Genomic DNA, 15,193 nt, shown 5'->3' with positions numbered 1-15,193 from the left:
GCCAATGATCCATAAAAACATAAAGATATATTAGAACTCGGTAAAAGGAAAAAGGAAATCATATTGCAAAGGCCTGTCTAAACAAGTTTTCAAAGGATGCCTGAAGGAAAGGAAGGATGGTCATTATTATTATTACTATTATTTAAAAAGTTTATTTATTATTCATTGGATTTGTATATGGGCTTTCTTCCCAGACAGCTTACAGTTTAAAGCACAAAGACATAACATAACATTCAAAACTGAGGTGGCGGTGGAGACTTCCCTTGCACGTTGAGTAATTATTATACAAAATCAACTAATGTACTGTTTATATTTCGGATAGGTTTTGCAACAAGTGTGAATCTGGTTTATTCCCGCGGATGTTAGGCACCCAAACCAAACCGTTTCAGTGTCCCCAACCAAGCAGAATACTTTGAATGCCTTAGAGACGCTGGAGCGGGTTAAAATGGGAGAAGATGTACGGTAGAGAAGAACGAGCCAAAAGGCAGGGCATCGGGGCTCTCAGAGGGGCTATGCCAGGGAGGCGGGCACCAGCCGCTAGGAAGGAGGAGTTTGCCAGCCGTCAGTCGGCTTTCCTTTGCAAGCAAACACACCATTTATTTTTGTTTGCTTATTTCACAGCGATAGCCACATCTGGAAAGGTGGCGAACAAGTGGGCGAGGAAAGGGAACCGCAGCCTCGGAGCAAGAGCTAGTAGCAGCCATGGGCAGGTGCGCTAAGATGGCAAAAATGCCGATGGAGTGGTTTGTTCAGCGTTGCCAGGCTCTCCTCGCGGCGTCTGGCTCGGCGTTGCGCCAGGGATACTTGACTTTGCCGCTGGTAAGTTTGACATCACTACGTTGCAAAGTTGAAGAGCGAAGGGAGAGCCGAAATTGAGCAAAAGCAGACGAGAGCCACAGGGGAATTCCCACAACATGACGTCGCACCTCTCTCCCCCGGCATTAAAAGACAAATTTTAAACTTGGCGGGGCGGGGGGGGGGGCGGAGAGAATGTGGATATCATATGGGTTTAAAACAAACAAAAATATTTCCCTTGAATTTAATGATCGTGGGGTTTTCCTCAAGTTAAGTTTTACTCAGGAGTAGACCCATTGAACTCAATGGAGCTAGGTTAGTTGCGTCCATTTTCAATGGGTCTACTCTGAGTAGGGCTGCTAACATTGGATGCAGCCTCATGAGCCAATGTCTGAAGAAAAAAATATGTAGCCTCTCTCTTTGGAAGAATAAAACTATCTCAATGCTTTTGGCAAGCAACACTGGTTCTAACTTCTTGAAAAATTAATGCTGTTTCTTGCAAAGATGATCTTGTCTAAGGACGATGCATCTCTGGCAAATTGCCATGGACATAGTTTTGTTTTACAGTGCAATTTATCCTCGGAAATTAGCTGGGTTTTATAGGGTTTGTTCCCTGGGTGTGTTTGACTTGTGCAAGAGTTCACTGTGAATTGCAACTTTTCTTTGATGGTGTTGTAAAAGGTAAATAAGCTGCCCTATCAATAATAAACTTGGAAACTATTTTAATTCATCAGAAGAATTCCTGGTTTAATTTTTACCGAGGTTTTAATGATTTAGCAAAACATTAAACTGCAGTTAATTTTTTGGTATCTCTTTCTCCCCATTGGGGATTATGCAGCTTAAAAATGAGTTTAACGCAGAGGTGACCCACCCCACGGCATCAGGAACAGGACTTTGCAAGCATGCATAAGGGTGGTTATGCTAGATGTATTTAAAAGGTTTCAGTTCTGCCTCCCCATTTCTGTGGTGGAAGAAGAAACTCCTGCATTTTTCTATGGCAGGGATAAGGAACAACAGATATGGTTGCAGTACCGTTCTCCTCATTCCTGTCACTGGCCGTGCTGGCTGGAGCTGTTGGGAATTGGAGTCCTAATACATAGGGAGGTTAGAGCTGGAAATGGATCAAAATAGGACAGCCAAAATGAGGAAGTGCGCAGAAGAAAGGTTTGTTGAGACAAAAGACGAATAAGTAGCAACATGATAGGGGCATATGGCAAGGAGAAAGTGGACAGAGAATTTTTCTCTCTCACACACACAATACTAGAACTCAGAGACATCCCAGTGAAGCTGAAGATTGGAAGGTTCAGAACAGACAAAAAAAAAAGTACTTCTGCACTCAGTGGTTCCCAAAATTGGGTCACCAGCTGTTGTTGGACTACAACAGCATCCCTGACCACCGGTCCTTCTAGCTGGAGACCCAAGTTTGAGAAACATTGATTAGAATTTGCTCCCACAAGAGGCAGTGACGGCCACCAACTTGGAAGGTTTCGAAAGAGGAGTAGACAAATTCATGGAGGATCAAGCTATCAATGGCTACTAGCCATACTGGCTATGTGTTGGAGGTAGTAGGTCTCTGGACAGCCATTGCTGGGAATCACAAATGGGGAGAGCACTGTTGTACCTGGGTCCTCCTTGCAGGCTCCCGTCAGGCATCTGGGGTTGGTCACTGTGAGAACAGGAGGCTGAACTAATGGACCTCTGGTCTGATCAAACAAGGCTCTTCTTATGTTTTTATGTCACAAGTTCTCCACTCCTGTGGTGTTATTAAACAATCACTGTTTCCCCGTCTCCCAGACACATTTCCTGCTTTTCAGAATACTTCAATGACCTGTATTTACATTGTCTAACTTTGGAGGCCTATTCAGCTGATGTATGATCTGGTTTCTTCTCCCCACCCCACCCCTCCTCCAGGTTATGAGTTTCTCTTTGCTAATGTATCCAGTGCTGAGAACCCTTGTCCTCCATTTGCACTCTGCTGTTACTGGTAGCTATATTCCTGGATCCCATTCAATTGCACTCGTCAATTGCCCCAACGAACAGACTGCGAGAGACATTGCAAGGTAGGGTGACTTGACACATTCTTGGCCCAAGCGGGTCAATGAATAATTGAAATATACTAGTTTGTTGAAGCATTGAGTGGCTTGTTTATGCTGTTGTTACATACAGCTGAGAACATTCCGCTCTTTATTCAGAGGTTAAGAGATCAAGGTGGGATGGGAATGAGCTTCTACGGAGCAGAGTCATATTTCTCTTATACAGAGCTAGACCATTTGTCTATCTAGCTCTCAACGGTCAGAAATGAGGGGAGTTATAGGCCAAGAGTAAGGTCTGGGTCTGTGGAACAACATTCCTGTCAAGACATGACAGGAACCCACTATCTGCACCTTCCAGAAACAATTGAAGTTTTTTGTTGTTGTTGTTGTTGCTACACGATTTCTCAGCAGGATAAATGGGTCTTTACCATGAATGTCCATTTGTTAGTGTTTTATTCTTGTTTTAAATGTATTTGAGTTTTGAGTTTTATATGAATTGCCTTCAGATGGTGGTTTAGAAGGTGATTAATAAATTAGGAGGAAGAAGAGCTGGAGGGTCACAAATTCATAGCCCTATCAAGCCAATATTCATAAGGACTAGAATCTTACTTCTAAAAGCAAATGTGAATTTGGCACTTGTGTGGTATGGTAGCTGAAACTTAAGACACAGATTCAGCAATCAGACCACATAAGCCTTGCCCGTAAGTTCCATAAAGGGGACATGGCAAGCAGCTTTGAAAAGTCAGAGAGGAGAAATTCCACATGTCCAAAGTCTAGCATGGTGGGATTACACCCAGCTTCTGTTTCTGAGTTTGAATGGCTCTCTGTTTCAAGCACTCGCTGCCAATGAAATGTTTACCAAGCAAAGCAGAGTTCCCTGGAGCACCTCTGTATAAATAGAGAAACTTCTCTCCACCCCACCTCTTGCCCCATAAGCAGAAAGGAAGTACGAACAGCCTGTTTTGCCCAGAAAATACAAACATGTTGTGGCAGCTTCTCCTTTCCAATATGAATATTCATCCCTTTCTGCTACCAGTCATGTTTGCTTGCAGTTAAGAGTGAGGCTTGATGCGCAATTGTAGAGCAGGGCATCTAGAAGTCCCAAATTCAATCCCTCCAAGCAGGGCTGAGAATGACTCTTCTCTGAATCCATGGAGAGCTGCTGCCAGCCAGTGTGTAGATGATGCTGGACCGATGTTCTAACTCAGCAGAAAGCAGATTCTTGTGTTCCTGTTCGTGTGCACATGCCATGCACAGTGAGCAACTCCTGAACTCAAATGGTGAGCAATGCTAAGTCTGCCTCGCAGAAGGAGCCACTGAGAAAGAGGAGAGAAGAATCAACATGTTTGGAGCAACTCTGAGGTTTACAGGATTACAACAAATCTAAGGTTGTTGTTTATTTAAGGGATGGGTGGCAAAATCAGTAGCCATGGTATTTGGAGCATCCTGGGACTTTGCCTGAGTAAATCCATCCTCTAGGAAGCTGTCTGAAAGAGAAAATCCACTGGAGGAAAAGAGGTCACAGTACAAACAACAGCTGCCTTTTTATCCTACCCTTGAAAAAGGTTCTACTCTTCACTGCTTCTGTGTAAGGGAAAGGAACTAAACTTATTTCCATGCATCCCCCACTGTGGAGGTTTTGACTGTCTGGACTTTGCTCTTAAAATGGTGTGCTAAGCGCAGCTCTGATCATGATCCAATATGTGGATTAAACATTGTTCAGTCCTTTTGGGAACAGGGTGTTTTTGCGAAATAACTTTGGTGCATCCACTGTCTGCTTAAGCAATGGTGTGTCATGACACTCCCCTAATTAAATAACCTAAAATTGCATAAGGGGCACACACAGAAAATGTGTGTCAAGACTGTTGTTTATTATCACTAAGGACAAGTGTTGTTTATTATCACTAAGGGTCAGGCAGGACTACTGCAAAACAAAGAATGTTGTTTAAACAAGCTTTCTTTAACTCCTCTCTTTCTCTGATCATCCTGCTCACTTTGCATGCTTTCTGTGTTGAATCACTTCCAGGTAGCTTTCCCTTAACCTATGTCTTCCTTTTGTATCACTAAGTTTCGCATGCTGACCACTGTCCTAGCTCTCTTACTTACTTCCATATACATTAATGCATATTTCCTTTTATAACTTTAACAAAATAAAGCTATTATTACAGTTAACTATATAGTTTTAAAAGTCCATATACCCCCATGAATTTAGACAGTCTTTAGGCAATGAGGTTTCTGTACTACCTGAGTTTTTATCTGTTTTGCCACAGGAGACAAAGTTCTTTCCTGGTGGCAATTGCAACCTGTAGTATCCAAACATTTCGTCCTAACCTGACTTTATCAGGGTTTAGCTTTAGATTTCTTTCTCTGCACCTTTTCAAAAACATGCTTAACTTTTATCATGATCTCTTGTTGCTTTCTTTTCAGTAGCTTTTCAGCACAATGTTCCAGCAATGATTTTCTGGAACATTTTCTAGTTCCTGATTTAGTTAATGCTGAAATACTTAAGGGGTAGGGCTGGTACCCACTGTCATTCATAACCAAAGACATATGCTGAAAGGAGTTGCAAAAGTTGTCAGACAGCTTGCCTCTGTTTTAAGTGCTATAATAGGGAGGAGGAGGAGGAGGAGGCGGAGAAGAAGAAGCTGTTCTTGTTATTTGTACCCAATCTATCTGACTGGGTTGCCCCAGCCGCTCTGGGTGGCTGTGCCAGAATCCATTTTTTTGTACATAAAACTCCAAGAAAACTTTGGTTCTGGATAGGTCACATACTACATCATCAATGGCTGGTGGTGAATAATGGCTGCATTTTTGTGCTCTATTCAAAGGTTTAGGATTAATGCAATGTGCAGCTTTTCTGAGGGTTTGTGGATAATAACTAGGCTGCTGATGCATACTGTGCTATTATCTACCGGGGCAGTTATGCCTTTGGCTTGTGGACTGGCCAGCTCCTGCTTCAGTGATTCTGCCAGTGCAGAAAGTTAATTAAAATGCGGCTTAAAATGCAGCTTAAAATGCAGCCTCATCTTAGTAAAGGTAAAGGTACCCCTGCCCGTACGGGCCAGTCTTGACAGACTCTAGGATTGTGCGCTCATCTCACTCTATAGGCCGGGAGCCAGCGCTGTCCGCAGACACTTCCGGGTCACGTGGCCAGCGTGACGAAGCTACTCTGACGAGCCAGAGCCACACACGGAAACACCGTTTACTCTCCCGCTAGTAAGCGGTCCCTATTTATCTACTTGCACCCGGGGTGCTTTCGAACTGCTAGGTTGGCAGGCGCTGGGACCGAGCAACGGGAGCGCACACCGCAGCGGGGATTCGAACTGCCGACCATGCAATCGGCAAGTCCTAGGCACTGAGGTTTAACCCACAGCGTCACCCACATCCCCTCATTTTAGTAGTAGCCCATAAATCAAGACCATAAAGGGAGGAAACATCAGATATTCACCTGAGCTAGCTATCCATGCTGGTCCTACATGGGCCAGCAAAAGAAAACACAAGGGAAAATTTATATACCAAATCCCATATAAGGGGTCAGAGCGAGTCTAAGCCGAAAGCCAGGTGGAACAGCTCCATCTTGCAGGCCCTGTAGAAAGATGTCAAATCCCGCAGGGCCCTAATCTCTTGTGATAGAGCATTCCACCAAGTCAGGGCCAGGGCTGAAAAGGCCCTGGCCCTAGCTGAGACCAATCTAACCTCCTTGAGGCTCAGGACCTCCAAAGTGTTGTTACTTATGGACCTTAAGGTCCTCTGTGGGGCATATCAGGCGAGGCGGTCCCGTAGGTACGAGGGTCCTAGGCTGCATAGGGCTTTAAAGGTCAAAACCAGCACTTTAAACTTGACCCTGTACTCCACCGGGAGTCAGTGCAGCTGGTAAAGCACTGGATGAATGTGATCCCGCGGCAAGGACCCCGTAAGGAGCCTCGCCGCAGCATTAGAGAATTCCCACTGGCTGCATACTGGAATCTATCTCAGGTTTCAGCTTCCCTGCTTGATCTCCTTCTCCCTGAAAACATCCCCAGACACCTGCAGTATCTTCTCCATTGTCCAGGCAGTTAGTTAGATTTGCTTAATCATCTGTTCTGATGTTGTACCTGAATTGTACCCAGCTTTGCTCCCCAGCAGTGGTCTGTGTTCCTCCCCATTTTCGGTAACAAAATTTTAGGTGATAAAGCTTATTGTTCTTTGGGTTGCGGATCTAAGTGTGAACTTGCCCACAGGTTTTAGGATACTCTTGTTGTACATGATAAGCATCTGGTGACGTGGTTCAATGTCTGCATTTTCATTAACCCGTGTCACTGGCAGCACATTACAGCTTGCCCCACAATCCAACTGTAAGTTCCGCTGTTTCATTTTGTTTGGCTATACAGTATTAATCCAGTGCCTTGAACAACAACTCCAGAGTACGGCCAGTGCTTACATACTTCTAGCCTCTGGTCTCCAATAAGGTAATACAACAGTGATGTTACCTTATGCTTGTTCTCCTCTCCCTCCCATGGGCAAATGCCAGATGGAGTTCAAACTCTTCTATCCAGCACCTCCATGTCTGGGCTAGATTAGCTGCAGTGAAATTTAGTGCTACTGGGGTGGGGGTGTTAGTCCATAATGTAAAAATCCTTGCTTTTTCTTGTTTTTCCCCCTACTTCACCTGGGTTCTACTTCTAAACCAATGCCACCATGTTTCAAGGAGCAGCAGTGGCGTAGCGTGGGTTGTCAGCACCCGGGGCAAGGCAAGTAATTTGCGCTCCCTAACCCGTGGATTTGCGCCCCCTAACCCATGGATTTGCGCCCCCTAACCCTAACCCCCAGATGTTGCACCCGGTGCGGCCGGCCCCCCCTGCACCCCCCACGCTACGCCACTGAGGAGCAGACAGGTGTATTGCAAATCAAAGAACAAGCTTTCTTTAACTCCTAACTCCCTCTGACCCTCCTGTTCTCTTTCTATACTTTTTATACTGAATCACTCCCATATAGCTGTTCCCTTAACCTGTGCCTTACCTCTGTGCCACTAAGCTTCTCTCATTGACCACTCTCCTAAACCTCTTACTTTGAATCATAGGACCATAAATTGTAGAGTTGGAAGGGACCCCGAGGATCATCTAGTCCAACCCCTGCGAGGCAGGAATACGCTGCTGTTTCATACGGGGATCGAACCTGCAACCTTGGGGTTATCAGCACCACGCTCTAACCAACTGAGCTGCTTCGTTCCCACCAAAGTTTTTGAAACCATATTATAAGGAAAGCAATTTTTGAAGTTTGGGAGAAGTGTAAAGGATTATTGGAACAAAAAACACCATGGTGGCTCTCCCCACTGGAGGCAATATCAGGGAGTAAAGTAAATATGGACCCTAAATGGGCAACGTACGGAGAGTTGTTAATTGAAACAGAAAACCAGTTAAAATTGAAAGACTTTAATGAAGTTAGAGAGAACGTAACAGATTGGTTACAATATTTTCAGCTAAATGAAATGTTTAAGAATGATAAAAAGATGGGATTTGTGTATGAAATTTCAACTTTTCAGAGAGAAATAATAGAAAATGATACGAAGTTATTATCTAAAATGTACAATCTGTTGCTTGAATGGGAAACAAAGGATGAAGAGGTCAAATCAGTCACGATTAAATGGGCACAAGATGTGGGACACAATATTCAGATGTCAGAACGGGAAAAGTTATGGAAAAAAGATATAAAATTCACAGCATGTGTGGCGATTAAAGAAAATTACCGTATATGAAAATGATGTATAGATGGTACTTAATTCCAGTTAAATTAGCCAAATTGCATAAAACTAGGGAAAGCAAGTGTTGGAAATATAAAGCAACAGAAGGGACATTTTTTCATATGTGGTGGGATTGTAAAATTATATTAAAAAAATTGGGAAATGATTAATAAATTGAAGATGTTTAAAATAACCTTTGTCAAAAAAAAAACAGAAGCTTTCTTCCTAGGTATTGTAGGAGTGCACCTACCAAAATTACCTAAGAACTTGTTTATGTATGCTACAACAACTCCACAGACTTTATTAGCACAATATTGGAAAGACGAAGGTGTCCCATTCAAAGAAGATTGGCAAGTCAAACTAATGCACTATGCTGACATGGCAAAATTGACGATGAAATTAAGAGGAAGAGACGACAATGAATTTAAGGAAGAGTGGAAGATGTTTATTGCGTTTTAAATTTACTTGTAATTTTACAGCGAATGGATAATAAGTGATTTAAATATGTTATAAATTTAACAATGGACACACAGCATGTTGATAAATAATAGAACCAAGGAAGGGATTAGACTGAGGGAAGTCAATCTGGTTTGTTTTGTTTTTGTGTTTTTGTTTTTTGGAAAATAAATAAAATATTATTTTTTAAAAAGAAGAGCTGCTTCGTTCCATATGCATTGATACAAAGGCAGTGGTGACTGGTGCCCATTGGAACTGATAGGGTGCATAGGAGACAACTACCGGGGGCCGGGGGTGCATGGGCACCCACTGTAATATAATTGTAGGGGCTGGGCACCCACACAAGCGGTGCTGCTTCTGAAAGAGAAGCAGTTTAGCTCCGCCTTCTGCAGTCAGCGAGATGCACCCTGTTCCAGGGAGTGGGAGGCCTCAGACGCAGAGGCAGAGTCCAAGCCCCTCTCTGTGGAAAAGGGTGGTTCGCTGGCTGTGGAGACGGGGAGGAAGAGGAGCTGCCACTGGTCGCTGCAATGCAGACGTTTGATGTAATACGTAATGCAGATGTTTGATGTCATATGTACATGCCTGCATGTGGTGCATGGGACATCACATGCAGCATGTGCAGGTGTGTGCATGTGATGTCACATGTCCACGTTGTGGCAGCGGGCACCCAGAATCCTGAAGGTGAGATGGCATCCCTGATAGGGTGGAAGCCCAGCCATAGGGGGTGCCAGAGCCAATGCTAGTCAAAGCCAAATAATTATTCTTTTGTCACCTTCCTCCTCCCTGCTGAATTCTGCAAGGGAACACTGAGACTAGGGAGGAGTAAATTGGCAGGCAGTGCCGTACCCTAGGTTGGTTGTAAGTATGAAAGCAGGTGCAGGCAGGTGGAGTCTGTCTGAGAGCATACAGAGGCTTTTGGGATTGTGCCCCATTTGCCCTAGCCTATCTGTAAGGTCCCACCCACCTGTCTGACATGCTGGTTGTTCAGATGCAAGTAGCATGCGTTTTATTTTATTATCAGGGAGCAACTTTGGAAGAGCCTTATCACTTAACTTTGCAGAGTGGGCAGTACCAGCGTTATGTTTCAGAGGTGGGCAGCAGTTTCCTATAGAAGGTGTTTCTCCCTAACATTGAAATCTGAGTTACAGAATTACACCTGAGTGAGTTAGAGGTAGACTTAGGATGCACAGTGAATGGCGTATCCTTCCCAGTCTCCTGAGGCTGGGCTGAATGGCATGAAGCTGTTGTCTGTTGCCATTCTGGGTCCTTGGGTCCAGAAGCTGTAGCCTGGATGCACGGTGCGATGCTGGTTCCCTGTGGCGGCTGTGTGCGGTGCGCGGCTGACAGCTCAGCAGGATCCCATCCTCATCGCCAGTGAAATATACTGTATTTTTCGCTCTATAGGACACACTTTTCACCCTCCAAAAATTAAGGGGAAATGTGTGTGTGTCCTATGGAGCAAATGCAGGCTCCTTGGCTTCAGCAATAGCAACGCAAAGCCTCCAAAGCGCAGAGGGAGCAGAGGAAGAGCAAGACTCTCCTGGCTTCAGCGAAAGGAACCCGAAGCCTTTGGAGTGCAGCAGGACCTCACGCTGCACTCTGGAGGCTTCGGGTTCCTTTTGCTGATGCCGGGAGAGCAAGACTCTCCCAGCTTCAGCAGAGAGGGAGAGCTGCACAGTGCCCCTTCAGCAAAGCAGGAGGAGAAATGGAAGGGGCTCTGTTTCTCCTGCCGCTTCGCTGAAGGGGCGCTGAGCAGAGAGGGGGAGAATTTTTTTTTCTTGTTCTCCCCCTCTAAAACAAGGTGCGTCCTATGGTCGGGTGCGTCCTATAGAGCAAAAAATTCGGTGCTTGGAGTCCTGTAGTGATTTCATGCTCTTTATTGCAGCTTGTAAAACAGGGATTGAATTGCCCCCCAAACCCCAGGATTTTATATACATTATTTACACAATGAGACCCGTCTGATTGGCTGATTCTGCTTCCCTCCTGGAGCCTGATTGGTCTTCTCCTGCAAGCCAATCAGCTGTTGCATTCTAGAATCCTACTTGCCTATTGTTCTAGGATCCAAGCTTAGTACATAACACCCAGGGTTTAACGTCTTGCTTACACCTTGGATATTTTGAATCTAACTTTTTCCTTCTGAGATTTGTGGCAGAGGAGACTGTACCATAGTGTAGGCTGGACTATTAAGATACTGCCCTGTCAATTCCAGTCTTTCCTCACCGGCCTGCTTTCTTACATCCAGCCCCGGGGGTGATACTAATCATCAGCTTCCTCCTCCTTAGTCCCCTTGCAGAACTCAACATGGAAGAAGATGAGGGCAAAACTAGAATTATTTGGTTCTGACCACTCCCTGCTTTCTGCCACACTGGTGTCCTGATCACCACTCCTCAGGAGGAGCTCAGCAGCCTGACTATGGTTTAAGCCATTTGGCATGCAGCACAAAGTGTGCCTATTTATATTCCCCAGGCATTCCAAGACGCAGCATTGCAGTGGGAGTATTAGCGGCCAGTACTTTCTTGATCATCTGACTGTAAATGGTGGAATATAAAATGCCCTGAGATCTATAAATAGAATACAGAAAACAAGCTTATTCAACTCTGGGTAAATCTGAGAGAGAGAAGTGGGAGAAAGCAAATTCCAGACTAGAGATTATTTGGGAAGGGATTGCAAATAATTCCAGGCTCCATAATAGCATTATATAAATGAATGCCGAGGCTGCCTTTGATACACTGTGCCCAGTTTTGGTTGCCCAATCTGAAAAAGGTTATCACAGAGCTGGAAAAGGTGCAAATAACAGCAATCAAGGGGTCGAAGCAGCGCCCCTAAGAAAAAAGGCTACATCAATATTTTTTCCTTAGTTTATTTAAAGTAAAATGAGGATCGTGATATAAAACAAATGTGGGGGGACTTTTTCAAGCTGAGGGCTACATTCCCTTCTAAGCAACCTTTCGGAGGCCACATACCAGTGAAGGGAAGGGCCAGAGGCAAAAGTAGGCAGAGAAACAAATGTAAATTTTACTATTGTACATTAGGCTGCTTTCTGCTATACACTCTCACCTCTGTATCCTCCATCCAATAAATCAAGAGGCGTGTTCAGATTGAGGACACATTCCAGCCAGGCAAAAACACTCAAGGATATTGAGGGCAGGGTCAGTGAGGGATGTGGCTGGGGAAAGAGAAGGTGACTAGGGAACCTGGGGGATGTCCTAAGGGCCAGATAGAGAGACCTCAAGGGCCACATTTACCCCTCGCCAGGCCTGAGGGTCACCACCCCTGTCATATCACAAAACTGATGACACTGGGAAGCCAGGTGCAAGGATACTTACATGCCAATTAACCTCTTCTGTTTCTCCTAGGGCAATTATGGAGAGAAAATTGGCTGCTTGCGTGAATATCCTCCCCAAGGCCTCATCCATGTGAGTCAAGAACCAAACCCATTTGACCACTCTGGAAGAATCTTGTGTGATTGTACGTCTCTGAGCATACTCTGGATGTTTTGTTTGGTTGTTTGTAATTTTTAAGCATACTTTCTTCTTGGCTTTTTGTATAGGTATATTTGGAATGGAGAGATAGAGGAAACTACAGAGATACTTCTGGTAAGTGCAGTGGTGGCTGGTCCATTAGAGTGAATGGGGCACTGCACCACCACCCTCATCCTGCCCTCAGCCAGCCCCCACCTGCCTGCCTCCTTCTTTACAACTAGTCCAGTGTCCTCCCTCTCCCCTTTAATCTCACTGTTGCCCCTTGTAGAACTCAGCAAAAGGGTGGGGGACAAAACTAAATGAAAACAAATTATTTTGAACCCCAAAATCAAATTTTACCATCATTCATTATTTCATTTCAGCTTTGTCCATCTACAAGGTGGTCTGCTTGGCTACAGCTTCACAAATAGACCTTATCATTAATGCATTGTGGTGATGCCTAATCCACATATCTTCCCTTTCTGTTACAGCTGATGAAAACAAGGACTTCCAAAATCAATGAGTTGTCAGAATATATCAGGTGAGGTTTCTTATGTGGCTGGTTTGGTTTGTTTGTTGGTTGGTTGGTTTGTTTTGTTTTTGCAGAGGGGCAGGGACATGACACAGCTTAAATCTGTCCCAAAGAATTGCTTGCAACCAATGATGGCTGGCTCCTATTAGGACTGGTAGGACAGAAGGCAGGGAGCCCAACAGCAGGTGGTGCCAGAGCAGCAGAGCCAACTGCCATCCTCCTTCCTGCTGAGCTCTACAAGGGCAACACTGAGACTAAAGAGGCAGAAGCTGTAAGCCAAGGCCACCCCCTAGACTGGTTGCAGGTAAGAAGGCAGGGCTGGCTGAGAGCAGGCTGAGGATGATGATGCAGTGCCCCATTCACTTTAATAGACCAGTCTCCACTGCACTTATCAAAAGTATCTCTGTAGCTTCCTTTTTATCTCCATTCCAAATACAAGTGGTACCTCAGGTTAAGAACTTAATTCGTTCCAGAGGTCCGTTCTTAACCTGAAACTGTTCTTAACGTGAGGTACCACTCTAGCTAATGAGGCCTCCTGCTGCTGCCGTGCCGCCAGAGCAAGATTTCTGTTCTCATCCTGAAGCAAAGTTCTTAACCCGAGGTACTATTTCTGGGTTAGCAGAGTCTGTAACCTGAAGCTTCTGTAACCTGAAGTGTCTGTAACCCGAGGTACCACTGTATACCTATACAAAAAGCCATGATGAATGTCTCAGCTTGGTGAAGCAGTGCTCTGTAAATAGAAGCTGCTGTGTGACAAGTTTAAAAGTCACACACACAAAGTTATCAGATGGACAAGGCAGTCCTCAAAGTAAGGTGGCCCACTCACTGGGCACACTCTAGTTGTGGCCCTCTATGCTGAATACCAAATCTGCAGCTGGTTGCAGGTTTGAGAGGGCTCCCTCAGGTTTTTTAGGAAGTGATAACAGCCTGAAAGCACTCCCAAGCAGCTACTGACTGCCATTGTGATTTTCCACAACGCAGTGATACTCCAGGGCATTGTGGGAAATGAAAATGGCTGTTTGTTGTAGACCCACCTGACCAGAATGTAGGAGGTGGGTGGGGCCCACATTGACACAAGTGGGCACTGCCATGATGTTGAGGCCTTGTCAGCTGCCCTAGGATACCAGGTGCCCACACCAGGCTTGACCAGATCCCACACATTCATGGTACCGTTGAGTGAAAAACACATGCACAGTTTTGTCACCCTGCAGTCTTCTAATACAACAGTGGGAAGCCCACCAGCTGTGGGCCAGATTTGGCCCACCAGACCTCCCAATTTGGCGCATTAATCAGTTTTGCCCAAGTCACACCCATCAGCCTCATACCTGGTGTCATATGGGTGAGGTAGAGATGCAGGGAGTTCAATCCTGCTTGGTTACTATCTTCCCACTCCTGTTGGCCAACCGTCCATCACATGACATGATTGACAAGTGCATGGGCCTGCTGGCTGGAGCTTTATCTTCCCCTACTATGCCAAAATGCTCCTGCACGCCTGTTCTGATATGTGGCTCGTATACCCCTTTTACCTGTAAGAATTCCATTCTTGCTTCATAGTAAAATGCAGATAATCTGTGCATTTCTTCCCTCAGCTCCTTGCATCCATTTGCAATTCCTGAATTTATCAGCCTGCTCATTGACCAAGGAAACCCGGCCTATTTAAAATGGATGGAGGAGAGTATCCCGTATGATTAGCCATCATCATCCAGAAGATGCTTCTGGACAGACTTTCCCAAAGGACTTGTGGATATTGCCAGCTACCATAGCATGACAGTCCTCTCTTTTCGCAAACATGGTCAAGGTGGAAAAGCAACTGAGAATGCTCCGTTAGTGGTTCTGAGTTTCATGAGAGCAGGATCCTCTCTGGAAGAAACAGGATCTTTGTGTTGCAACTTGCTCAGTCTTGCAGTTTTGGTTAAACATTTTGTGGCTATAATTCTCCAAAGAAAGTAGCTGTATAAGAAGCAAAGTCTGAAATGTCTCCTAACATCCAGACAGGCTTACACAGTTGCCTCTCTCACATTTTCGCTGGTATCTCAGAAACCAAGAAAATTGAGTTTTAAGGAATTCAGTGAACAAGAAGTAGCAGTGTGAGCCAACCCTAAGATTTGGTTTGGACCCTGATTGGGTGCTTCGGAAAACAGCTCAGCCTGAGACACTTCATGGGTTACCCAATTTGGCTTGGGAGGTGCGCAAGTCT

The 15,193-nt window shown here is 45.0% G+C and overlaps 1 protein-coding gene and 1 long non-coding RNA gene across 3 annotated transcripts in view; both read left to right on the top strand.

Annotated features, from left to right (window-relative positions):
• Window positions 1–15,193, top strand: part of LOC309524425 — a 275,240-nt gene that overhangs the window by 259,195 nt on the left and 852 nt on the right. The window lies entirely within an intron of this gene.
• Window positions 447–14,888, top strand: LOC309524389 (protein CutA homolog). Of its 2 annotated transcripts, XM_082209027.1 has the most exons (6): window positions 460–819; window positions 2,707–2,855; window positions 12,360–12,419; window positions 12,554–12,599; window positions 12,956–13,005; window positions 14,586–14,888. In XM_082209027.1, the coding sequence occupies exons 1-6, from the start codon at window positions 703–705 to the stop codon at window positions 14,686–14,688; spliced, it is 525 nt and encodes a 174-aa protein (XP_082065153.1). In that variant the 5' UTR covers window positions 460–702; the 3' UTR covers window positions 14,689–14,888. The 2 variants fall into 2 exon arrangements, with proteins under 2 accessions (XP_082065154.1, XP_082065153.1); XM_082209028.1 differs by lacking the exons at window positions 12,554–12,599; window positions 12,956–13,005 and having other exon boundaries at window positions 447–819.

The sequence above is a fragment of the Podarcis vaucheri genome, assembly GCF_965113315.1.
Source record: "Podarcis vaucheri genome assembly, chromosome: Z".
NCBI lineage: Eukaryota > Metazoa > Chordata > Lepidosauria > Squamata > Lacertidae > Podarcis > Podarcis vaucheri.
Note: the sequence above shows the minus strand (reverse complement) of the source record. Positions and strands in the feature narration are given on the sequence as shown.